Source organism: Temnothorax longispinosus, chromosome 8 (genome assembly GCF_030848805.1).
Source record: "Temnothorax longispinosus isolate EJ_2023e chromosome 8, Tlon_JGU_v1, whole genome shotgun sequence".
NCBI classification, from domain to species: Eukaryota; Metazoa; Arthropoda; class Insecta; order Hymenoptera; family Formicidae; genus Temnothorax; species Temnothorax longispinosus.
The window spans coordinates 3,970,435-3,994,317 of NC_092365.1; the positions used below are offsets into that span (position 1 = coordinate 3,970,435).

At 34.0% G+C, this 23,883-nt stretch overlaps 6 protein-coding genes and 2 long non-coding RNA genes across 28 annotated transcripts in view; 2 read left to right on the forward strand and 6 right to left on the reverse strand.

Annotated features, from left to right (window-relative positions):
• Nucleotides 1-1,933: 1,933 nt before the first annotated feature.
• LOC139817214 (odorant receptor 13a-like) lies at nt 1,934-6,089 on the reverse strand. Of its 8 annotated transcripts, XR_011733162.1 has the most exons (7): nt 5,243-6,089; nt 4,823-4,922; nt 4,632-4,742; nt 4,223-4,378; nt 3,279-3,480; nt 2,375-2,492; nt 2,152-2,291 (listed from the first exon to the last, which is right to left on the reverse strand). XR_011733162.1 is itself a non-coding variant. In XM_071785117.1 (6 exons), the coding sequence occupies exons 1-6, from the start codon at nt 6,064-6,066 to the stop codon at nt 2,242-2,244; spliced, it is 1,359 nt and encodes a 452-aa protein (XP_071641218.1). In that variant the 5' UTR covers nt 6,067-6,089; the 3' UTR covers nt 2,099-2,241. The 8 variants fall into 8 exon arrangements, 7 of the variants coding, with proteins under 7 accessions (XP_071641217.1, XP_071641218.1, XP_071641222.1 ...); XM_071785117.1 differs by lacking the exon at nt 3,279-3,480 and having other exon boundaries at nt 2,099-2,291; XM_071785115.1 differs by lacking the exon at nt 2,152-2,291 and having other exon boundaries at nt 2,322-2,492.
• A 317-nt stretch (nt 6,090-6,406) lies between these two features.
• LOC139817272 (uncharacterized) overlaps nt 6,407-23,883 on the forward strand; it is a 213,164-nt gene continuing 195,687 nt past the window's right edge. For all 4 annotated transcript variants that reach the window (XR_011733172.1, XR_011733170.1, XR_011733171.1 and 1 more), the window contains exons 1-3: nt 6,407-6,537; nt 6,674-6,743; nt 7,916-8,150. This is a non-coding gene — a long non-coding RNA (uncharacterized lncRNA). The remainder of the gene's footprint in view (nt 6,538-6,673; nt 6,744-7,915; nt 8,151-23,883) is intronic.
• LOC139817226 (odorant receptor 10-like) lies at nt 6,758-9,685 on the reverse strand. 5 transcript variants are annotated; one of them, XR_011733166.1, is made up of 5 exons: nt 8,855-9,685; nt 8,499-8,598; nt 8,263-8,373; nt 7,905-8,080; nt 6,758-7,693 (listed from the first exon to the last, which is right to left on the reverse strand). XR_011733166.1 is itself a non-coding variant. In XM_071785144.1 (5 exons), the coding sequence occupies exons 1-5, from the start codon at nt 9,682-9,684 to the stop codon at nt 7,637-7,639; spliced, it is 1,254 nt and encodes a 417-aa protein (XP_071641245.1). In that variant the 5' UTR covers nt 9,685; the 3' UTR covers nt 6,759-7,636. The 5 variants fall into 5 exon arrangements, 3 of the variants coding, with proteins under 3 accessions (XP_071641245.1, XP_071641246.1, XP_071641247.1); XM_071785144.1 differs by having other exon boundaries at nt 6,759-7,693; nt 7,905-8,060; XR_011733167.1 differs by having other exon boundaries at nt 7,671-7,739.
• LOC139817276 (uncharacterized) lies at nt 9,913-11,872 on the forward strand. The gene is made up of 3 exons (XR_011733178.1): nt 9,913-10,051; nt 10,599-10,713; nt 11,494-11,872. It is a non-coding gene; the product is annotated as an uncharacterized lncRNA (long non-coding RNA).
• LOC139817230 (odorant receptor 10-like) lies at nt 10,083-13,280 on the reverse strand. 2 transcript variants are annotated; one of them, XM_071785154.1, is made up of 5 exons: nt 11,874-13,280; nt 11,535-11,634; nt 11,355-11,465; nt 10,585-10,740; nt 10,083-10,212 (listed from the first exon to the last, which is right to left on the reverse strand). In XM_071785154.1, the coding sequence occupies exons 1-5, from the start codon at nt 12,677-12,679 to the stop codon at nt 10,159-10,161; spliced, it is 1,227 nt and encodes a 408-aa protein (XP_071641255.1). In that variant the 5' UTR covers nt 12,680-13,280; the 3' UTR covers nt 10,083-10,158. The 2 variants fall into 2 exon arrangements, with proteins under 2 accessions (XP_071641255.1, XP_071641253.1); XM_071785152.1 differs by lacking the exon at nt 10,083-10,212 and having other exon boundaries at nt 10,247-10,740; nt 11,874-13,277.
• LOC139817225 (odorant receptor 4-like) lies at nt 14,305-16,611 on the reverse strand. Of its 3 annotated transcripts, none has more exons than XM_071785142.1 (5): nt 15,808-16,611; nt 15,423-15,522; nt 15,140-15,250; nt 14,719-14,874; nt 14,305-14,496 (listed from the first exon to the last, which is right to left on the reverse strand). In XM_071785142.1, exons 1-5 carry the CDS (start codon nt 16,605-16,607, stop codon nt 14,443-14,445), a joined length of 1,221 nt encoding a protein of 406 aa, XP_071641243.1. In that variant the 5' UTR covers nt 16,608-16,611; the 3' UTR covers nt 14,305-14,442. The 3 variants fall into 3 exon arrangements, with proteins under 3 accessions (XP_071641243.1, XP_071641244.1, XP_071641242.1); XM_071785143.1 differs by lacking the exon at nt 14,305-14,496 and having other exon boundaries at nt 14,568-14,874; nt 15,808-16,338; nt 16,419-16,559; XM_071785141.1 differs by lacking the exon at nt 14,305-14,496 and having other exon boundaries at nt 14,604-14,874.
• Nucleotides 17,089-20,419, reverse strand: LOC139817247 (odorant receptor 4-like). Of its 3 annotated transcripts, XM_071785186.1 has the most exons (6): nt 18,797-20,417; nt 18,474-18,667; nt 18,181-18,280; nt 17,910-18,020; nt 17,508-17,663; nt 17,089-17,228 (listed from the first exon to the last, which is right to left on the reverse strand). In XM_071785186.1, the coding sequence occupies exons 1-6, from the start codon at nt 19,262-19,264 to the stop codon at nt 17,175-17,177; spliced, it is 1,083 nt and encodes a 360-aa protein (XP_071641287.1). In that variant the 5' UTR covers nt 19,265-20,417; the 3' UTR covers nt 17,089-17,174. The 3 variants fall into 3 exon arrangements, with proteins under 3 accessions (XP_071641287.1, XP_071641285.1, XP_071641286.1); XM_071785184.1 differs by having other exon boundaries at nt 18,474-20,411; XM_071785185.1 differs by lacking the exon at nt 17,910-18,020 and having other exon boundaries at nt 18,474-20,419.
• LOC139817227 (odorant receptor 10-like) lies at nt 20,615-23,861 on the reverse strand. 2 transcript variants are annotated; one of them, XM_071785148.1, is made up of 5 exons: nt 22,742-23,852; nt 22,449-22,548; nt 22,174-22,284; nt 21,755-21,910; nt 20,623-21,478 (listed from the first exon to the last, which is right to left on the reverse strand). In XM_071785148.1, the coding sequence occupies exons 1-5, from the start codon at nt 23,536-23,538 to the stop codon at nt 21,425-21,427; spliced, it is 1,218 nt and encodes a 405-aa protein (XP_071641249.1). In that variant the 5' UTR covers nt 23,539-23,852; the 3' UTR covers nt 20,623-21,424. The 2 variants fall into 2 exon arrangements, with proteins under 2 accessions (XP_071641248.1, XP_071641249.1); XM_071785147.1 differs by having other exon boundaries at nt 20,615-21,910; nt 22,742-23,861.

The following is a 23,883-nucleotide window of genomic DNA, read 5'->3' on the forward strand; positions in this document are numbered from 1 at the left end:
ATTTGCACTAACAAATTGACATAAGAGTTAAATTCTGTTTGAATAATAAAAAAAATTTGACAATTTTGACAATTTAACAAAAGATGTTAAACGAAACGGAAATATTTAGTTTTATTATAAGTGAATTATATTTTGAGATTTTTCTTTATTAATATATACGAGTATTATATTTCATTATTTTTTTAAAAGTATTGAATGGATTATTAGAAAATGTCAAAATCTGACATTTCCTGGTCTCATAGTGTTTTAATTCTCGATGTATTACCTGTTCTGTAATAATCTCTCCGATGTAGCAAAATATAAAAATATTGAAACTTATCGATAAATACACAATAACATAAGATATTATTTTTGCTGTATCGAGCGTTTCTCAAGCTTAAAAATTAAAATTTAGGCTCATTTTTATCGTTTAATCTATTACTTTAAATACGCGTTTTGTAATAGAATAGCGATATTTGGCTTCTCATAAATTTAATTACAATTAGGTGCGATTATTAAGGGGCTTCCCTAGTGTGACAGGGCCTAAAATGAATGATTTTTAAAAGGAAAACGACAAAGCCAATTGATGAACAACTTTTCCCACATATTTTACTATATTTTAAGAGTGCATACAAATTTTTTCAAAATTTTATATCTGTTATTAAAGTACCAGCCATTTTTTTGGAGCGCCGCGAAAAAATGGTGACCACGATTGCAGCCGTTGTAGTTATCTGAAACAAGAAAGCAAAAGGATTCTTAATTTACTTGAGTGTGGCTATCGTCTAAAGCAGAATCATGAAAAAATATTGAAAATTTAAAAAATTATAGCGATTATAATTATTTTTGTCTTTTTTAGCAGACGTTTTTTAAGCTATAATTTTTTTAATTTTCAATATTTTTTTATGATTCTGCTTCAGACGATAGCCACACTCAAGTAGATTAAGAATCCTTTCGCTTTTTTGTTTTAGATAACTACGTCCGTATCTACAATAGCTGTAGTAAGCTGTAGTAAGCCTCAATATGTAAGAAATTGACCAATCACAGTCGATTATTTTCCTCACATTCGCCTGTAATTGGTCAATTTTTTACGGCTTGAGGCTTACTACATCTATTGTAGATACGGACTACAACGGCTGCAATCGTGGTTACCGTTTTTTCGCGGCGCTCCAAAAAAATGGCTGGCACGGGTTTTAATAACAAATACAAAATTTTGAAAAAATTTGTATGCATTTTTGAAATATAGTAAAATATGTGGGAAAAGTTGTTCATTATTTGGCTCTGTCGTTTTCCTTTTAAAAATCATTCATTTTTAGGCCCTGTCACACTAGGGAAGCCCCTTAAGAATTTCTATCGAGATTTTTTAATGAGATTTTCTCCCGTTTTTAGCGTACCATGATGGTGTAATATCCAAGTAAACACATCTTTACTGTGCATTCCATCAATTCCGTAAGAGAAACTGGATGCATAATACTTTCTACGCGTGATATAAAACTGAAACGTATAGATGTATAGGTGTAACACGATAGAGTTCTTTTTACAAACGAGTCATCCGTATATTGAACTGATGCTCTTCGTGAACACTATGATGACAGATCCTCTTTTAATAATTTAGAAAAGGAAAATAAATTTATCTTAATTCTAACGAAAATATATATCTTTAAAGGATTATAATTAATCCTCAATTACCTCACCTGGGTCTGAGAGACCCTGCACATTGTTAAAACGTGCAGGGTCTTCAAAACGTTCATAAAACCCTTGTATCTTTTTTTAGTCAGTACTACGTCAACTTGAAAGAAAGCAATCTTTTTCGCTTTTTCAGAAAAACACGTCTTTCTTTTTTTAAAATAACATTTACATTTTTTAACTTGAAATAATCTAACTTGCACAGTCTTGTAGATCTTTAAAAGACGTATCGATTAAAAAAAAAAAAAGACTTTAAATTGATGCGTTTGTCTTAAAGATACAAGCTAGAGAAAACGACAGGGGTCTCTCAGACCCTGGTGAGGTAATATCGGGGTGTAAAAACGTAAGGTAACTGAGGGTTAATGATTAATTTTCATTATTCCAAGTAAGTTTAGAAAGTTTATTTATTAAATTTATAAATTTCTGAAAAATGTGTTTTCTAACATGTGCCTGCGTGTCAAATACCTCAATATTCTTAGATGATGCTCCACGATAACGGCCACTTTTTCTTCGGCTGTATCATTTTCTTTCTTCTTTTCAACAAGTTCATGTAGCCACGTGTACAGCACGTTCAGCTGATCACAAGCATGTATCGCGAAGATAGCGGCTAGACTGCAAGCATCGACGGACTACAATTTACACAAGCAATAACGATAGTTATTTTTGAGACTCACGGTGCTGAAAGTATTAAGGGATAAATCGCAGAACTTGCCAGCCGTAAGTTTAGGTGGGTAATGGGACATTGTGATGATCATAACAAGATCAACAGCCTGATGGCCGGACAAATCATACCAATTAACCTCATACGCAGCCGAGCCGATTTTGCCAAACTAATAAAAATAGAAATAATTGAATATTACAATTGTATCATGTTTATTACTATTTATTCAAAATAGGATTGATACACTACGGACTTTTATAGAATTCAATGACTGAAGATACGTCTATAAAACAATTTTTATTATCAGCAATACCATAAAAAAATATCTCTTCCACGAGGAATTGGCCGATATAACAAAATATCAGAATGTTGAACGTTAAAGATATCAATAAAATAAAATACGTGAAAATGGCCACGGCGTCGCTATTCTCCCATTCCTGAGAAGACAAACGTATAACTAGGACTGCGTTTCCTTTGGAAGCTTTCGTACTGAAAGCGTCATTCTATCTTTCTTTAACATATAATGTGCAATAAAAATAAAACACACGCTTTCAGCACAAAAGCGTCCAAAGGGAATGCAGCCTAGATGTTAAAGGTAAATGTACCAATGCCGGGACACTTAAGATCTATGTCCAGACACCTTTACCATTTTAGTTTTTAAATAAGTATAACACGAATTAAAATCAAAGATAAAAATATAATACAAGAAAAATATTTTTATCTTTGATTTTTTTATTTTAATTCGCGTTATAACTTATTGAAGGATTAAAATAATAAAAATGTCCAGACATAGGTACGTACGTCCAGACATTGGTATATTTACCTTACAATTTATCAGTGAAAGGAGACGATTCTTTCTGTTTCGTTGCAATTATTATAATATTAAAGAAAGAGCTATACATGACAGAACGTATTATTCAGGAAGATGTGATGTCCGCTATTGTAATCTCCTTACCATTAGGCAATAGTATTAATGAAAGGAGCTTCTCGCTTTGCGACGAGCGACCGTAAATCAGATGCCAGATACCGATTGGATTCAGGATCCACCGACACAGTTGCACGGCGTAGCGTATGTCGTGTTCATATTCTACATTGTGTATCCTGCCTGGAAGTTGGGATCGATCGCGCATGCTGTCGTCCGCAGGCTGCAACGCTGACTGAAATACGCATACGGCAGCGTCTCGATGTCTGCGTGGCGAATGTCCGCGATGGCAAGCGCGGGGAAATAACGATTCCGAGATCGCGTGCAGGTGCGTCCCGTATGCCTGTCATATGTAACAAGGCAAGGGGAAGACGTGCGTGCACGAGGGACTGTCTCCCTTTCTCTGCAGTCATTGCATGACGATGATTACGCATGAAAGTGCGTAACGATATAAAGTTTACGAGTTCTAACATAGTTGCTAACGGATATACGCAATCCCTGTCATTTCCATAGTGCGTAACGCAACGTTAGAAGGAAGTCAGAATTACAGTCAGTAGAGTAGAGTAAATGCGTAAGAATATAGCTGTATGCACTTTGCGCGCAAGTTTGCGTATATATAACATAGCTTTATATTTTATTAAGATATAATTAGTTAATTTGCAGTTTTAATACTGTAATAAATTTTATTCTATTTCAAGCTTACATTTACGTAAATGATAATTTATGTAACACGATTTATTAACGCGCGCGAATATATATTATATCTAATTTTTATTAAATATATTTTAACGCTAACGTTACTATAATACATCCCGTAACGATGATATCACCGTATTAAACGTAAAAGGTACGAAGTAAATTCAAGTAAGCCACGGCCGCTTTCACGATCTGAAATTTTTCCCTTGCCATCCATTTCTTATGAATAATGACATTGAAAATAATTGTATAAACAGAATTCTATTGATATTTTTACTCACGCTGCAAAAACTGGCCAAAGATAAATCCATAAATTTTCCGGCTGTAAGTTTGATCGTAGCATTAGACATGGCCATTATTAATGTCAAACCGAGCGCACCCTTATTCGGTATACGATACCAGTCTATCATATAAGACTTCGTGCCGATTTGTATACACTGTCAAAGAGATTTTGGTGTTAACAGCAGTTATTATGAAGCTTCAATGAAAAAGTTTGATTTTTTTGTATTAATTCAAGTTTAACGAGTTTAACAGAAAAATAACGAACTTCTTTAGCTTGAAAAAATTAACTGTAAAGTTGAAAAAATAAAATTTATGTTAATCTTTTTTATTGTTACGCTAACATTTTATCTCAAATATTAAATCATATTTGCAATAAGTATGTAAAAGTTGCAGTTACAGTTTAGGTACCTGTTCGGCAAGAATTTCGCCGATATAGCAAAGGATAAATATATTGAACGTGAAGGATATGAGCAACGAACTGAACGTCATCGTTCCTAATGTTTCACGATGTTCCCATTCCTAGAAGGCTAACGTCATGAAACGTAATTGTATTATGTTGTAGTGTATTTAAAATATCGTTCGCAAAATATTTTTCGTACCGTCATCATATTGAATCCCAGAAAGCATATGTTGAGCGTACAGCCAACTACATCCACGAGGCAAATCTCGTTTAAAAGCTCTTCGGTGCGAGTGATAAAACTGCAAGTTATGCGATTAAAATTAAAATGCAAATTGAAATCTTTTCATATATTACAGGTTTATATAATAATATATTAATCTCTTGGAACACATTTATGATATAGTAATTATCAGGATTGCTGGCTTACAAAGTCTGTCTTTAATTATAAAAATTTGTACACACAAGACTTATATCGTTTATTATAAAGTTATTTTAGGATTCCGATATTGTGTAAGAAAGATTTTCGCAAATTGCAAATAATATATTTTTTGTGGGTATAATCTTTGCATATAAGCTGTTATTACAAGCCGATTAATATGGAAATCAACGCGCACGTTACCTAAGTATCCTGATGTGATGTTTTACAATGTCGCCGAGTCTTCCCTCGTGCGTGCTGCTCGCGCTCTTCCTCTCTCTTCCATCCGCGAGATCATCCATCTTCAGCATGAGTATCTGAAACTGACCGCAGGCGTGCATGACGAATACTGCTGCCACACTGCACACGCCGATGGTGATCGTGTAAATGACGTAACCAGCTAGAGCTTGCGTGAACTGCGCTATTTCGAAGGCCGGCGTGGCTCGCGGATCGAAGAGGCCACGGTAGATCGGGAAGGAGAGCATCCTCACCGTTTCGTTGTCGATAATCTCCGTTCTTCTCGCGCAGATCGGCATCACCGTGGTGAAGAATATACCGGCGGAGTACATGAACATCGCGCTGATAGAGGAGAGCCAGCGGCCGAACTTGGCATTGTCCACCATTATTTCTCGGTCTTTCTCACGAGCCAACGCGACGCGACTCCAGTCCGTGCGGATATGCCGAAAGCATTCGCTGATGTTCTCACTGCGGGTGATGAGGATGTACTGCTTCACCGCGGCCATCAGGATAAAACTGACCGGACCGATCATTCTGATCTTAGTATCGAGATCGGTGTCCACTAGGATGGTACAAAGAGTGCATGGGATAAGCAGAAAACATATCAGGAAACAACTGACCACCGTCAGGATCATGCAAGCAATCTTCTCCATCGTGGTCTCGCAGAGAGTCAACGGCCACGCGCCGATCGGTTTCAGGAACCAGCGATTCAGCTGAATGCTGTAGTTCCAACCGTCCGTTAGTTCGAGACTAATGGATTTGATAGAGTTCAACTTTGAATGCTCGAGCATAGTAAGGACTAAATCGCGACGATGCACGCAACTGACTGAGCGTCAGCGAACTGCTGACGGTCAGCCAGTTCGGCACGCGCATGTGCGTCTTCTGTCCGCCCATATAAACGTTCGTGCGTGAACGCAATTGATCCATTTTTTCCTTTTCTACCTACTGTTTAATTATTTATTAGTGAGACCATCATAGTTCCTGGAACTTTATTGCGTGCTGCGTGCAAGTCCTTTTGAGGGGATGCAGATAAGGAAGTAAATTTGATGGGAAAAAAGGGTTCCGATGCGCTATTGTTCACGATCAAGGGGGAATACGTAATATACTGGATACATGTTTCCTGCTTCATATCTTCTGACATAGCCAGTAGACGACCTTTTACGTATACCTCACTCTACATATGGTTATTCTGATGGGAATGAGTGTGTCTTTAAAAAGGGTAGCGCAAGAACAAATGTGAGATATAAATTCCTTTCTGAAAGGTTAATTAAAATATTCCTTTAAAGTTATTAGCTATTATTAGAGTGCAACGTATAAGAAAATATAATGACAATATTGAATAAATTAATTTATTTTGATAAATTCAATATTTCTAATATAATTAACATTTTTAAATAGATAAATATAAATATATGAAAGAGAATTGGTTGAAGCATATTTATATGTATTACTGATGCCTCCTGAATTTGTAAGTAAGACTTGTGTTCGTGTGCACACTACACTGAGGGAAAAATATTGTAGAATCAACAAAACAATTTTGTTGATTTTTCAATTTATTGATCCAATTATTTATTTTATTGAATTAAGTACACGTCTATTATTTGAAATAATGAAATAATTGAATTCTGAAAATGGTATCATACAAAATCATTTTTTTTAAGTTAATGATCAATTTTGTTAACTCAATAAAATAATTTTGTTGAACCAAGAACATTAACGGTTTTAAAAATGGTAAATTTATTTAAAGAAATATTTAGTTAATGTTATATTATGTATAATTGATAGTATAAAATATTTGGTTAAAAATAACAAATCAATATAGTCAACAAACAAAATAGTCAAAAAGAACAAAATATTTTGTACAAATATTTTGTTAAGCCAATCAAATCATCTGGTTGGCAACATACAATCTTCCGGTTTTATTAAATCAACAAAATTTTTTTTGAAAAAAATTATTATTTCTTTCAGTGTACGTATACACATACTATATTTTTGATTTCATAAACTTCTACAATTAACTATAATTAAAATCTATGTTGGGTGCTTTCACTGCTTTCCACAGTTAACGACACAAGTCGACATAAGCGTCACTTTATCTTCGTTGTTTACTAGATGTTAAAAAAAGACAGAATGACTTGTATCGACTTGAGTCGCTAAATGAAAAGCACTCATTGTGTTTTTAAGTAAACATTTGGTAAACAAGAGTATTATTTTTTTTGTTAATTTATTTGCAGCCGGGATAATGAGTATTACTCATTTAACATAAAAAAACATTACATAAAGTTTTTATCAAGTATCTATATTTATTATAAACTGCTTATTTTGCATGTTATTTTTTTCACACCAAAGTTGTACAATTATTTACGTAAGCAGTACAGTCCGAAGTATATTTAAATACGCTAAGGCAGATTTAATTACCTAAAGCAATTAGAAATTACTCATCTTCGTTCAAAAATCCATTGTTCTTTGAAAAAATATTTATATCTTAAAATACTTTTACAGATATATTGCACGAAATATTACAAATGTGATAAAATTTCAATGCAGACAAACATTTTTTATATGAATATAAATTTCATGTTGTTTTATATGCATAAATTATAAATAATATATATTTTTGCATACTTACATCACCGAAAGTGGAAAATGAGAGCTGAACAATCTTTCCGGCAGTTATCTTGATGCCAGCATTGGATCTTAGAATTATCAGAATGAGCCCTTGGGCGGTTTTTCCAGGCAAGAGATACCAGTTTGTCATATAGGCAGATTTACCGATCTGTTCGCCCTAAAGGCCGTTTTGTATACCTGTTATAATTCGATTAAAGAGACCAGCGATATTGCATCTCAATAAATTTCAGTAATAAATCTCGATCTTGTAAGTATAAACACCATAAACTCTATCGCCGATTTTATATCGATTCTTTTTTATTAGAACGTACAACTTTTTATTAGAACTTTTTATTGTTATTTTCAATTTTAAATGTTACCTGATCAGAAAGTATCTCTCCGATATAACAGAATATAAATATATTAAAAGTAATCGAAGATAATACCATTGAATGCGACAAAATACTTTGATGATTGTCGTGAATAAAATCCTAAAAGAGACTTTATTTTATTAAATCTTAGGTACATTCAAGTGGTATAATAGTAAAACGAATAGTAAAATGAAAATATATAAATTGTGACTATATACATATATATTCTGGAAGAATTTCCATACCATAATGCAATAATATCCTAAAAGACATATATGCATAGTACATCCAATTAATTCCACAAGACATATTATATTCATAATTTTCTCTGTACGGGATACAAAACTGCAAATATAGCGTATGATCACGATCTATCATAATTATTTTGCAGCAATTTTTATTCGATTAAGCATATAACGTTTATTATGTAACATTTAAAAATGAAACCTAAATTATGACTTAAGCATATAACAGTTGCATTAAAAAAATATGCTGATATCAGCTGTTAATTACGTTACGATTTAATTAAATTGGATTGGATCTGGTGATGCAAATTAGAAAATATCAAGTACACAGCAAAAAGTCAGAAATGATAGCTCACCTCAAGATTCTCAAATGATGATTCACTATGATTGCGAACCTTTGTCTCATAGAAATAGAAGTTTTTTCCTCATTTTTGTCGTCCATGAAATTTTCGAGCCAGGATATCATGATTTTCATTTGGCCGCACGCGTGCATCACCAAAACCGCTGCCAGGCCGCATGTGGCGACTGTAACGCAGTTGACGACGAAAGACGAGAGGCACTGTACAAAAAACACGAGCTCGTACGTCGGACTGACGTGCGCGTTGAGAATCTTGATGTAGAAGGGATAGGGTAACGCGCGAACCGCGACAGTACTATTCCCCACGTGTAAGATAACTTTGGAGAGGCCTTGGACGATATTGTACGAGAACACACCGCTGTGCATGAACACGGCGCAGAAACCGGCGATGAATCGACCTATCTTGGCGCTCTTCAGCATCACTCTCCGATCCTCGAATCTCCGGATAATTCGCCAGTCCGCTTTCACGTGCTCCACACAGTCGTGTATATCGTCCACGTGCATCAAGAGGCAAGAATAATTCATCATCGCTATGAGCCAGAAGGTGAATGGGCCAACGCTCAACAGCTTGTCGTCGTTCGACTGCTGCGAGTCGATGAGTATACTCAGACCAGTTGGTATCATGATGCTGATTATCAGGAAGTAACACACGAATATCGCGAAATCGGAGCGGATCTTTTCGATGATTGAGATATCGGTGGGACGCGGCCATACATTAATCGCCTTGAGAATCCAACGTATTATCTGGATACTGTACTCGTTGTATTTGTATTCAACCAAGTACGTGGATACGGAGACGCTAGTACTATCCGTGAGATCATCCTCCATCGTTTTCTGACGAAGGTAGCGAACTTACTGAGGCTGTCCCTTCGCTGCCGTACACGCAATAGTAACGGTCAGCGCGTGCGCAGACATTGAACGGCACATGATATAATGGTCCTAATAATGTATTGTCGTGTAGCCGCCGCGGCAACAGGTAGAAGCAGCTTGTATAATCGATAGTCAGGTCTGAAGTTTTACGTACAGAATATTACAGTTCTGAACGCGCAGTTATATTGTGAATCACGTCTGCGATTTACCTCAGCAAATAAGCAAAAAATTAATTCTATTAAGAAGATCAATCATATTTCTCTCAGGATATGCAAATTTAAAGGAGTAATAAAGTGAAATTATATTTTACTTATAAACATGACGGGTAAAATATTCTCACAACAGTATCATTATTATTTAATTATTCAATTGCATACTATATATTTACTGTTTATAATCTACATATATCTATATATATAACATTAATGTTATTTATATAATGAGGGTACGAAGTATGTTTAAATATGCTAACGCGGATTTAATTACCTGAAATAGTTTTAATTATATTGTCAGTATAAAAAATGTGATTGTTTGGTTAGTCATTAAAACAATCATCTAATCTTTATAATAATTTTTACAAGCTATATAAAATAATTATATAATATTATAAAGTACTATTTCTGTAAACTATACTGAGAGAAAGGTTTTGTTATTATGTGAACAACAAACTTTTTTTGCTGCGAGAGCTAATTAATTTTGCAATAATAGCAAAACCTTTTGTTGCAATAGCAAAGTTTTGCCGAATTGCTATTGCAAAAAAAGTTTTGTTGAATTGTTGGTTGTTTATATAGTATAATAAAACTTTTCTCTCAGTGTACATGTCTGCAAATTAAAAATACTATTTTTGTATATACTCACATTACCGAAGGTAGAAAGGGAAAGCTCAATCATCTTTCCAGCAGAGATTTTAACTACGATGCTGGATTTTAAAATGATTAGAATGAGACCGAGAGCGGTATTTCCGGGTAACAGATACCAATTTGTCATGTAAGCAGTTTCACCAACTTGGCCGCTCTGTTATATTACGATTAAATAAAAAAAATACGCTCGCGGCAATATCGCGTTTCGATAAAACTCACACGTAAAATTAACGATTAATAGATCGTAAAGTTTTTTATCGATTGGTATTTTTATCGATAGGTATAAAATCATTTTTCACAACACCTCCACGGAAAGTTCGACTTTTTATGCCTGTAGAGAGGGGTGAAAGTGACCAATTTCACGCCAGGACGGCATTAGCGGGACGAAAGTAACCACTTTCCTTCCTAGGGCGGAAAGTGATCACTTTCGTCCCGCTAAACAGGGACGAAAGTGGCCACTTTCCGCCCTAGAGACGAAAGTGATCACTTTCCGCCCTAGGGAGGAAAGTGGTTACTTTCGTCCCGCTATGCCGTCCTGGCGTGAAATGGCCACTCTCGCCTCTCTCTAGGCATGGAGGTCGAACTTTCCGTAAAGATATTGTGAAAAATATCGTGTGCACCTCGGGGCGAAAGCTTTTTCAGACTCGCGTGATTTGCCGCCCGAGCCGAAGGCGAGGGCGGCAAACTTCACACTCGTCTGAAAAACGCTACTTTCGCCCCTTGGTGCACAATATACTATTTCATATGTCTAATAAGCGTTGCCGTCACCTGTTCTGAAAGAATCTCCCCAAAGTAACAAAATATAAAGATGTTGAAAGTAACTGAGATCAATATTATAGCGTATGTCACCATACTTTCTTTTTCGTCTTGGTTCCAATCCTAAAAGAGATTCTCTAATTCGTTACAGCAATAGGTAACCAGCGGCAAAGTTTCACACAATACGCATACCAGTATGCAATAATAGCCCAAGAGACACATGTGCATCGTGCAACCTGCTACTTCCACGAGACAAACTATATTCATAATTTTCTCTACGTAAGACACGAAACTAGAAATACATTTATTTAAGAATATATGATATATGTATAACGTATCAAAATAATGGTACATTTTTGTGTATTACCGTTATTAACACGTTTTATTCGAGGTTTTATTTTAACATACTTATTTAATAATAGATCAATGTAGATATTATTCACACAACATTTAGCATGTAATTAAAACGAAGATAAAAATATCCGTCATTACAATACAGAAAATTTATTATTAAATTGTCCCTTCGATTACCTGAGTATTTTTAAATGATGTTCGACGATGATGGCGAACTTCTGCTGCGAGGAGTCTCTCTTTTCGTTTCTTTCGTCGATCAGATTATCCAGCAAGGACATAAGGATTTTTAACTGACCGCAGGCGTGCATAACGAACACAGCGGTGAGACTGCATGCGCCTACTGTTATGGAATTCACAACGAACGTGGATAGATATTGTATTATGAACATTATCTCGTACATCGGGCTCGTCGTGGTGTCCAGAAGCTTATCGTAGAACGCGAAAGGTAGCGGACGCACTGACACGTTATCGCCCCCGACGGCGGCTTCGCTTAACGTCATTCCTCGAAAAATACTGTACGAGAATACGCCGCTGTGCACGAATGTCGCGGAGAATATCGCGACGAAACGACCGATCCTGGCATTCTTCAGCATTATCTTCTGCTCCTCGAATTTCGTCACAGCCCGCCAATCCATCTCGATGTGCTTGATACATTGATATATGTCGTCAACGTGCGCCAGCAACGAGATATACTTGAGACTCGCCAGCACCCAGTTGCTGAGCGGTCCAAATTCACGTATCTTCATCTCCATATCTTTGTTCTCGTCTAAGATTGTGGCCAACGCGCAAGGCACCAAAGTGCTGACGATTAAAAAAATGCATGCTATCAGCAACGCTACTGACGAGATCCTCTCCGCGATCGACGAGTCCGTCATCGGCCAAACACTTATCGGCTTTAGCAGCCAACGAATCGGCTGGATGCTATACTCCTTATTCTTTACGTAGTTAAAGATTATTGGCGGGTTCTGTGGAAGCTTCGTCATGTTCACTTCTCGAGCGCAGAGACACGATTGACTCGCGCAGATTTCTCGAAACGTACGCGGGGTAATAGTTACAGAGTAACGCGTGCGCGGTGTATTGGCTATGAGACTATACTTTCATTTTATACACACATCTCTCAGGTAATCGATAGCAAATTGAAGTGGTGGTGAATTTTCATTGCAAGATAGACGGCGAAAGCGACAGACTAGTCACGCAATTCGACTACCTTTTTTTTGTTACTGTAACTCTGTTGTAACTCATTCGTTTCTGTATTTTTATTTGAACGGATAATAAGAACTTATCCCTCGACCCTCATCCGCTTGTGGGTAGCTCTATTTTGTTCTCTATCAGTTCCATTCTGTTTATCTGTCTTATCCCTTCAGAGTAAGGGGAGTTGAACAACATGCATGATACCTGTGTTTATATCGATTTGTTCGAGAGGAAAAGGGTGAAACTTTTTTTAATCGATACACAAATGAAACTTGTTCCAAAATTAGGCAGTCGACTGTGTTATAGTGTAGTGAAAAGTGCTTGAAAAGAATATGATTGTTTACAAATTTGTATTTAACAATGGATATTAAGTTAAATTATATATGTATAAAGTCATAAAATTATTAACATCATTTAATAAATTTTACCATATGCGCTCTACACTTCTGGAAAGTACAAATTTATTGACAGTTTTCTTTAGAAATAAATAAATTAATTTTTTTAATTTTAATTCTGTAATATTAAAAAAATGTTCTATAATTGAGAAAATTATAATGTAAATGAATATAATGAAAATTATAAAAATAAAATTATAATAAACTGCGAATAATATATTTACATATTATATGTATTTTCAATATTTTAATATAGATATTATAAGTAATATCTAATTAAGTAATGTATTTAGCAAGACAAAACTTTTTACATAATACTTTTTATGTGTATTATAACACTGATATACAACACTTTTCGACGTGACTCTTCGTAAAATGTGTCAGCAAATGTTTAATTTTACGAATATCTTTTTTTCCGCGTAGAGCACAATATACATTCAGTTTTAATAATTTAGGAAAAAGTAGTCAATTTAATTCATATGTAACATGTTTAAGTTGAAATGAGAAATCATCGATTGCAAATTGCAATCGTCACGCTTTTTTAGTTTCACGCTTCCTGCCACACGTGTACCTTAGTTCAGCACAATTACTTTAGGAAGGCATGCAATGCGCTATCACGAATGGCCAGTTCATTGTGCCGAAGTTGAATGTGAAATAGCACCTGCGCGAACTTTCCTAAAAAGTTTGGTGAGCAACCTGCAATTGCTCTGAAAGGGTTGCGTGTTCAAGCAATATTGTATTGTCGCGAGTTTATAGTATCAGTTATAAGACAGAATATCGCGTGTCACGAAGACCATATGAATGAATTCGTAGAAATACCGAATACGCTTTAATTATCAGCTGTAACTGTATTCTTTTATTCGATTTTATGCAGAGCGTGCTTCTTATGCTGCTAAAAAGGGTGAATATGTAATTTCGATGAATATGAAAATCAGTATTTCATAAAATGTAGAAATTATAGTAACAAGTATCAGGAAAATCACAAAACATTGTACAGCGTGCATCTTTGAAAATGTGGAATAATGTTGAGTCTGACAAAATCATTGATTTTATTTATTAAATCTTATTTTCAAGATATATTAATTCTGTTCTATATATTTTATTTTATATAAAATATATATCTTGCATATTTCTTAACTTATGTTTCACATAAATACGTTTCACATAGTCATTGTTCGCAAAAGATTTAAATATACCATGGAACTTTTAATTACCTGGAACAACAACATGATTGTTCCTACACAATGCAAAAATATATATTATATTCTATAAAAGTTATAGATATATTAATGTTTTAAAGGTAATAGATAATCCAATTCTTATTAGATGATTATAATTTGCAATTAATAAAATATAAGGAAATTATTAATAAGGTATAAGAAATTTATTAAAATTTTTGTAAGGAAACAAAGAAACGGTATATCTGTATTACTTACATCACCAAAAGTTGCGATAGACAAATGAAATAATTTTCCAGCAGTCATCTTGATAACGTTATTCGATCGAGCAATAATCAAAACGAGACCAAGCGCAGTTTTGTGATGTAGATTATACCAATCGGTCATGTATGCCATTTGCCCGACATATTTGCACTAACAAATTGACATAAGAGTTAAATTCTGTGTGAATAATAAAAATAATAAAAATAATTTGACAATTTTGACAATTTAACAAAAGATGTTATACGAAACGGAAATATTTAGTTTTATTAAAAGTGAATTATATATTGAAATTTTTCTTTATTAATATATACGAGTATTATATTTCATTATTTTTTTTAAAGTATTGAATGGATTATTAGAAAATGTCAAAATCTGACATTTCCTGGTCTCAGCATTTTAATTCTCGATGTATTACCTGTTCTGTAATAATCTCTCCGATGTAGCAAAATATAAAAATATTGAAACTCATCGATAAATACACAATAACATAAGATATTATTTTTGCTGTATCGAGCGTTTCCCAAGCCTAAAAATTAAAATTTAGGCTCATCTTTATCGTTTAATCTATTACTTTAAATACGCGTTTTGTAATGGAATAGCGATATTTGGCTTCTCATAAATTTAATTACAATTAGGTGCGATTATTAAGAATTTCTAATGAGATTTTCTAATAAGATTTTCTTACGTTTTTAGCGTACCATAATGGTGTAATATCCAAGTAAACACATAATTACTGTGCATCCCATCAATTCCGTAAGAGAAACTGGATGCATAATACTTTCCACGCGCGATATAAAACTGAAACGTATAGATGTAGGTGTAACACGATAGAGTTCTTTTTACAAACGAGTCATCCGTACATTGAACTGATGCTCTTCGTGAACACTATGATGATAGATCCTCTTTTTAATAATTTAGAAAAGGAAAATAAATTTATCTTAATTCTAACGAAAATATCTATCTTTAAATGATTATAATTAATGATTAATTTACATTATTCCAAGTAAGTTTAAAGAGTTTGTTTATTAAATTTATAAAATTCTGAAAAATGTGTTTTTTAACATGTGCCTGCGTGTAAAATACCTCAATATTCTTAGATGATGCTCCACGATAACGGCCACTTTTCCTTCGGCTGTATCATTTTCTTTCTTCTTTTCAACAAGTTCATGTAGCCACGTGTACAGCACGTTCAGCTGACCACAAGCATGTATCGCGAAGATAGCGGCTAGACTGCAAGCACCGACGGTAGAGGAATTTATTATGAACGTTGACAGGAATTGCAGAACCAATGCGATTTCATTTACAGGACTATATCTCGTGTCGATGATTTTACTGTAAATCGGACATGTCATCGGATGCGTCGTGAAAGTCTCATTGCCAACAGTGATAGGTACAGTTTTCATCGCCCTTGCTAAGCTGAATAAGAAGGCACCGCCTTGCATGATCAGTCCACAGATCAAGGCGACAGAACGACCGTATTTGGCGTGTTGCAGCATCACTTCGCGATCGTCGATTCTTTGTACGAGACGCCAATCTGTCTCCATGTGTCGTATTAATTTGCGAATATCACCGCTGCGCTTGAGTAGCACCCAGTAATTTACCGATCCCATAATCCTGTGAAGCAGTGGCCCAATGGCGTTCAGTCTTGCCTTGATGTTAACTTTATCAAACAACACATGTAACAAACACGGTACCGTTACGGATGCTACCATGCTCGAACAAATAAGAATTTGCAGTAACACAAGGATTTTCCATATTGAGTTCGACGCATTTATTTGTGGCCACGCACCGATTGGCACGAGAAACCACCGACTCAATTGTAAACTGTAATCGTTATATTTCTTTGATATGTCGCTTTCTGGCGCACATTTGGAATTTGACATGATCACTGCACGAAAGCGCACGGTGCACTGCCATGGATAGGCAATTCATCGTGCTGGAGTTGAATATGAAGAAGCGCCTGCGCCGACCTTAGGAAGAGTTTGGTGGACGGCCTTAAAATTACTTTGAGAGGGGCGTAATTTCAATCGATATAGTTGTTCGTCGAGAGTCTATTGTCAGATGTCTAAGAGAACATCGCGTGTCATGAGGAGTGTAAGCGTAGATTCGTGGAAGTGATACTAAAAGAGCTTTAATTTAGCAGATTTTTTTTTGTTCGACGACGTATATTAGCTACGCCCCTTGTATTGATTAATAAGACATTAGTTTTAAGTGGTGATAAAAATTACAACTTCATAAAATATATAGAAGTAGAAGTAGTAAATACATATATGATAAAAATTAGGAATTCATATTGTATAAACTTTTGCGAAAATTATTTAATGACCAACAATGCTGTGTCATTCGAATGTAATAATTAATTTTATTTACTTCGATTTAGAGGACATATTTATTCCCCATTTCTTATTCCGTATAAAATATATTTTACACATTTCTGAACCTGTCATGTTTCACATAGTTAATGTTCGTAAAAGATTTAAATATATCATGGAAGTTCTAATTACCTGAAACAACAAAATGTACGTTTCTTTATATTATGCAAATGATTACATATTCTGAGAACGATAAACATATTTCTTGAGATTTTAAATCTCTCTTTTTTCTTTTAGTTAAACAAATGACTTATTGTTTTAAGACAATGGATAACATGAAAGTGATTATTCCAATTTTTATAGAATTTTAAAGATTTTTAATTAACAAACTATTATGAAAATATATTGATTATATTTTCTTTTAGCATATCTTTCAGAAACGTTTTTATGGAGACGATATATATTACTTACATCGCCAAAAGTTGCGACAGACAAATGAAATAATTTTCCTGCAGTGATCTTTATCACGTTATTTGATCGTGCAATTATTAAAACAAGGCCACGTGCAGTTTTGTGATGTAGATTATACCAATCGGTCATATATGCCATTTCTCCGACATGTTTACACTAGCAAATCGATACAAAATTAAATGTTTCTTATAATTAATTTCATAATTTGCATTTGATAATTAAGTTTGCAAACAAAAATATTAATGGATGCGAAATATATACTCGACAAATGCCGAGTTTTGCAAAAAAAATTAAACAATTATATTTTAGTATTTTCGTATAATAATATAAAAGGATGTCTTATACAGTTAAGATTCATTGAGTTACGAAACAAGGAATATTATTCTGCTGTCGATATATTACCCGTTCTGTGATAATTTCTCCAATATAGCAATATATAAAAATATTGAAAGCCATCGATAAGTATACATTAATATAAGATGTTATTTTCGTTGCATCGAAATCTTCCAAAGCCTAAAAAGTTATAACGCTAACCTCTATCTTTATATAATAACATGATTAACTTGCTTTTACTCCATTTTCTTGGTAATATGACATTTAAATATTTATAAATAAAGAAATTGATTGGTCGATACATTTAATAAGATAACAGTTTTTTAGGTCTTTATCATACCAAAAGAAAGGAATATCCCATTAAGCACATAATCATCGTACATCCCATCAATTCCACAAGAGAGATCTTATTCATAATACGTTCCACGCGTGCTATAAAACTGAAATGTGTATAATAGTGCTCATAATCATTAGATGTAAAGATCCTTTCCGAGAAACTATATCGATAACGGCACATCTTTTTTAGTAATTAAAACAATTAATATTTGTTCTAACAAAAATGTCAGTATATCTTTGATAATATTGCTTTATATGACATGTACGAGGCCCAAAGTTTATTGTCTATTTACATACCTCAATACTCTGAGATGATGCTCTACGATAACGGCCATTTTTCTTTCGGTTACATGATTTCCCTTCTGATTTTCTACAAGTTCATGTAACCACGTGTATAGCACGTTCAATTGACCACAGGCGTGCGTTGCGAAGACGGCCGCCAGACTGCAACCACCGACAATAGATGAATTCACTATAAATGTTGACAGAAACTGCACAATCAATGCGATTTCATTCACAGGGCTAAATCTTGTGTCGATGATCTTGCTATATATCGGACACGTCATCGGATGGATCCTAATGGTCTCGTTGCCGACAGTGATAGGTACAGTTTTCATTACCTTGGCCACGCTGAACAGGAATGCACTGCCATGCATAAACATCCCACAGATCCCGACGACGAAACGACCGAACTTGGCGTATTGTATCATTACTTTGCGATCTTCGATCCTATTTATGATTTCCCAATCTGCTTCCATGTGTCGTATTAATTTACGAATGTCGCCACTGCGTCTCAAAAGCACGTAATAATTTACCCAACCCATAATCCTGTGAAGCAACGGAGCAACGGCGCCTAGCTTCAGTTTGATGTTGGCATCCTCGAATAACATGAATAATGTACATGGTATCATTATACATGCCATCAAGATCACGCAAATAAAAATGTATAACAATACGAGTATCTTGCTCGAACCGTTTATTTGCGACCATATACCAATTACTTTGAGGAACCATCGATTCAGTTGAAGACTATAATCAATGTTACTTTTAAGACTAGTACTTCTAGACATATGTTTCGACTTCGTCATTGTCACTTCACGAAGGCTCCCGATGTACTGTCGCAGTAGACAGTGCGCTTGCTAGGATTGTGTTTGAGTAGGCGCCTGCGTCAACTTCGAATGAAGTTTGAGAACTTCATATTGACGTTTTTTTTTCTGAGAGACACGCTTGCACATTCAATCAATAGCCATCTATAGCGGATTATTTATTCTATCAGTTTGACAGGAAACCGTATTCAGAGAGGAAGATGATAATACATTTGCGGAAGTATAAGTACAAGTTTTGTAAAACATAAAACTTTAATTACTTAATTTTTGGCGAGTTGTCAAAGGATATTTGACATTACAAAATGTGTGATATTACTATAAATATTACTTAAAAAAAAGTGAAGGAAGAGCTCCAAGTTTCAGCGACCGTCAAAATAGTTACTGTTATTTTTAACCTGTTTTTGTTATAAAAGTGGTGATATCAGTTATCAAACATTGCGCCAACTGCGCATTAGTTTATATGCATATAAAATATACTTCATTTTATTACACATTTCTTAAAAACGTATTTTAAATTGATACTATCTATTGTAGTTTATTGTTGCTTTTCTGCGATGCCAATTGATTCTCTCGCTGTGCGTACTTCGTGAGCGGCTATTATCATATATTTTGACAGTTGCGCGTATTAAGATTAAGGAGTCAATAGTGTAATAATAACAGTTTAATATTAATTGTATGCATTTTTAAGTATTTTAGCATTTGCTTCTACGTCAACAAAGACTTCTCTTTCTTTTTTCGACGTATTCAAGATTGTTTCAGATTTAAGTTTTGCAGAACATTTTTTTTTAAATAAAGATCTAAATAGAGCGCGCGTAGCGCCCGTCTGTGATGTCTAGTACTTGTAAAATTGACGTATTTTGCTCTCCCCGATCTCACGGCGATCAAAACTATCTATAGTTGAGGAAGTGCGACTATTGTGGGATACCCTAAGCCTTTTTTAAGATAACTTTAAAACTATCAAAGATTACTGAACACCATTTTCACTAATTTGTAATGAAAATGTTTTGTTATAACGTATTTCTAATAAATTTTGTTTATTTATAGTAAGTTTAATATTATATCAATTGTTCTAAGGTAGATTTTGGAAGTGTAATGTGAAACATGTCGAGTAATACAGAACACTACATTAGTCTTGCAAAAAATTATTTTTATTTGTATTTTGATGCATATTAATCATCAAATAATCTGTAATAATAATTGTATTTTTATATATTTATTATATTATAATTTATTACAAACTTCGTTTTTCGTATTTTTTTTTAATAATGTCAAACAAATGTATGTATACATGTTTAAAACTTTTACTGATAATAATTTGTACTAATAATATATACTCATAATAATAATATTACTCCTAAAAAAAAAAGAACAATAGAAAATGCAATTTCGTCCTAATAATAAAGAATATATCTATTAAGATATTCTTTATTATTAGGACCAATAAATTAATTTAATATGGCAATAAAATAAGAACATTGTAAAATATAGAAGTTATATACAGATATGTGATAAAATTTAGAAACTTATATTGCATAAATTTTTGAAAATAATTTAATGGCCAACAATTCTGTGTCATTCGAATAGCGCACGGTGCACTGCCATAGATAGGCAATTCATCGTGCTGGAGTTGAATATGAAGAAGCGCCTGCGCCAACCTTCGGAAGAGTTTGGTGAACGGCCTTAAAATTACATTGAGAGGGGCGTAATTTCAATCGATATAGTTGTTCGTCGAGAGTTTCTATTTTCTATTGTCAGATGTCTAAGAGAACATCGCGTGTCATGAGGAGTGTAAGCGTAGATTCGTGGAAGTGATACTAAAAGAGCTTTAATTTAGCAGATTTTCTTTTGTTCGACAACATATATTAGCTAAGTTTCTTGTATTGATTAATAAGACAAAATTAGTTTTAAGTGGTGATAAAAATTACAACTTCGTAAAATAGAAGTAGAAGTAGTAAATACATATATGATAAAAATTAGGAATTTATATTGTATAAACTTTTGCGAAAATTATTCAATGACCAACAATTCTGTTTATTCCAATATAATAATTAATTTGATTTATTTCGATTTAGAGGACATATTTATCCCCCATTCCTTATTCCGTATAAAATATATTCTACACATTTCTGAACCTTTCATGTTTCACATAGTTAATGTTCGTAAAAGATTTAAATATATCATGGAAGTTCTAATTACCTGAAACAACAAAATGCATGTTTCTATATATTATGCAAATGTATATATATTCTGAAAACGATAAACATATTTCTTGAGATTTTAAATCTCTCTTTTTTCTTTAGTTAAACAAATGACATTGTTTTAAGACAATGGATAACAATAAAGTGATTATTCCAATTTCTATAGAATTTTAAAGATTTTTAATTAACAAACTATTATGAAAATATATTGATTATTTTTTCTTTTAGCATATCTTTCAGAAACGTTTTTATGGAGACGATACATATTACTTACATCGCCAAAAGTTGCGACAGATAAATGAAATAATTTTCCTGCAGTGATCTTCATCACGTTATTTGATCGTGCAATTATTAAAACAAGACCACGTGCAGTTTTGTGATGTAGATTATACCAATCGGTCATGTATGCCATTTCCCCGACATGTTTACACTAGCAAATCGATACAAAATTAAATGTTTCTTATAATTAATTTTATAATTTGAATTTGATAATAAAGTTTACAAACAAAAATATTAATGGATGCGAAATATATACTCGGCAAATACCGTGTTTTGCTAAAAAAACAATAATATTTTAGTATTTTCGTATAATAACATAAAAGTATGTCTTATACAGTTAAGATTCATTGAGTTACAAAACAAGGATTATTCTGCTGTCAATATATTATTATTATTTTGCTGTCGCTATATTACCTGTTCTGTGATAATTTCTCCAATATAGCAATATATAAAAATATTGAAAGCCATCGCTAAGTATACATTAATATAAGACGTTATTTTCGCTGCATCGAAATCTTCCAAAGCCTAAAACGTTACAACGATAATCTCTACCTTTATACAATAACATGATTAACTTGCTTCCACTTGATTTCCTTGGTAATATAATGACATTTAAATATTCATAAATAAAGAAATTGATTGGTTGATACATTTAATAAGATGACAATTTTTTAGGTCTTTATCCATACCAAAAGAAGGTAATATCCCATTAAGCACATGCTTATCGTACACCCCATTAATTCCGCAAGAGAGATCTTATTTATAATACTTTCCACGCGTGCTATAAAACTGAAATGTGTATAATAGTGCTCATAATCATTAGATATAAAGATTCTTTCCGAGAAACTATATCGATAACGGCACATCTTTTTTAGTAATTAAAACAATTAATATTTGTTCTAACAAAAATGTTTATATATCTTTGATAATATTGCTTTATATGACATGTACGAGGCCCAAAGTTTATTGTCTATTTACGTACCTCAATACTCTGAGATGATGCTCTACGATAACGGCCATTTTTCTTTCGGTTACATGATTTTCCTTCTGATTTTCTACAAGTTCATGTAGCCATGTACATAGCACGTTCAATTGACCACAGGCGTGCATTGCGAAGACGGCCGCCAGGCTGCAACCACCGACAGTAGATGAACTCACTATAAATGTTGACAGAAACTGCAGAATCAATGCGATTTCATTCACAGGGCTAAATCTTGCGTCGATGATCTTGCTATAAACCGGACACGTCATCGGGTGCATCCTAAAGGTCTCGTTGCCAACAGTGAAAGGTACAGTTTTCATCGCCCTGGCTATGCTGAACAGGAATGCACCGCCATGCATAATCACCCCACAGATCCCGGCGACGAAACGACCGAACTTGGCGTATTGTATCATTACTTTGCGATCTTCGACCCTATTTATGATTTCCCAATCTTCTTCCATATGTCGTATTAATTTACGAATGTCGCTACTGCGTCTCAAAAGCACGTAATAATTTACCAAACCCATAACTCTGTGAAGCAACGCAGCAACGGCGCCCAGCCTCAGTTTGATGTTGGCATTTTCGAATAACACGAATAATGCGCATGGTATCATTATACATGCCACGACGATCACGCAAATAAAAATTTGTAACAATACGAGTATCTTGCATGTTGTGCTTAAGTCGTTCATTTGCGGCCAAGCACCAATTGGTTTCAGGTACCATCGGTTCAGTTGAAGATTACAATTATTGTTACTCGTAAAGCTAGTACTTGTGGACATATGTCTCGACGTCATTGTCACTTCACGAAGGCTCCCGATGTACTGTCGCAGTAGATAGTGCGCTTGCAAGGATTGTGTTTGAGTGGGCGCCTGCGTCAACTTCGAATGAAGTTTGAGAACTTCATATTGACGTTTTTTTTTCCTGAGAGACACGCTTGCACGTTCGATCAATAGCCGTCTATAGCGGATTATTTATTTTATCAGTTTGACAGGAAACCGTATTCAGAGAGGAAGATGAGAATACATTTGCGAAAGTTTCGTAAAATATAAAACTTTAATTACTTAATTTTAGGCGATTTGTCAATGGATATTTGATATTACAAAATGTGTGATATTATTATAAAAATTACTTAAAAAAAA

Excerpts from the sequence above, each read along its gene's own strand:
- LOC139817214 (XM_071785114.1), bottom strand. The coding sequence starts at position 6,066 with ATGCTCGAGCATTCAAAGTTGAACTCTATCAAATCCATTAGTCTCGAA. Across the intron at positions 4,923-5,242 it reads CATCACATCAGGATACTTAG|TTTTATCACTCGCACCGAAG; the intron begins GTAACGTGCGCG and ends CATAACTTGCAG. Across the intron at positions 4,379-4,631 it reads GCGAAATTCTTGCCGAACAG|TGTATACAAATCGGCACGAA; the intron begins GTACCTAAACTG and ends TCTCTTTGACAG.
- LOC139817226 (XM_071785144.1), bottom strand. The coding sequence starts at position 9,684 with ATGGAGGATGATCTCACGGATAGTACTAGCGTCTCCGTATCCACGTAC. Across the intron at positions 8,374-8,498 it reads TAGGATATTATTGCATTATG|GATTTTATTCACGACAATCA; the intron begins GTATGGAAATTC and ends AGTCTCTTTTAG. Across the intron at positions 8,061-8,262 it reads GAGAGATACTTTCTGATCAG|GGCGAACAGATCGGTAAATC; the intron begins GTAACATTTAAA and ends AACGGCCTTTAG.
- LOC139817230 (XM_071785152.1), bottom strand. The coding sequence starts at position 12,679 with ATGACGAAGCTTCCACAGAACCCGCCAATAATCTTTAACTACGTAAAG. Across the intron at positions 11,466-11,534 it reads TGGGCTATTATTGCATACTG|GATTGGAACCAAGACGAAAA; the intron begins GTATGCGTATTG and ends AATCTCTTTTAG. Across the intron at positions 10,741-11,354 it reads GGGAGATTCTTTCAGAACAG|AGCGGCCAAGTTGGTGAAAC; the intron begins GTGACGGCAACG and ends GTAATATAACAG.
- LOC139817225 (XM_071785141.1), bottom strand. The coding sequence starts at position 16,607 with ATGTCAAATTCCAAATGTGCGCCAGAAAGCGACATATCAAAGAAATAT. Across the intron at positions 15,523-15,807 it reads CATCATCTAAGAATATTGAG|TTTTATATCGCGCGTGGAAA; the intron begins GTATTTTACACG and ends TATACGTTTCAG. Across the intron at positions 14,875-15,139 it reads GAGAGATTATTACAGAACAG|TGCAAATATGTCGGGCAAAT; the intron begins GTAATACATCGA and ends TCAATTTGTTAG.
- LOC139817247 (XM_071785184.1), bottom strand. The coding sequence starts at position 19,264 with ATGACGAAGTCGAAACATATGTCTAGAAGTACTAGTCTTAAAAGTAAC. Across the intron at positions 17,664-17,909 it reads GAGAAATTATCACAGAACGG|TGTAAACATGTCGGAGAAAT; the intron begins GTAATATATCGA and ends TCGATTTGCTAG. Across the intron at positions 17,229-17,507 it reads CTGTCGCAACTTTTGGCGAT|GTAATTAGAACTTCCATGAT; the intron begins GTAAGTAATATA and ends TTGTTGTTTCAG.
- LOC139817227 (XM_071785147.1), bottom strand. The coding sequence starts at position 23,538 with ATGACGTCGAGACATATGTCCACAAGTACTAGCTTTACGAGTAACAAT. Across the intron at positions 22,549-22,741 it reads CATCATCTCAGAGTATTGAG|TTTTATAGCACGCGTGGAAA; the intron begins GTACGTAAATAG and ends TACACATTTCAG. Across the intron at positions 21,911-22,173 it reads GAGAAATTATCACAGAACAG|TGTAAACATGTCGGGGAAAT; the intron begins GTAATATAGCGA and ends TCGATTTGCTAG.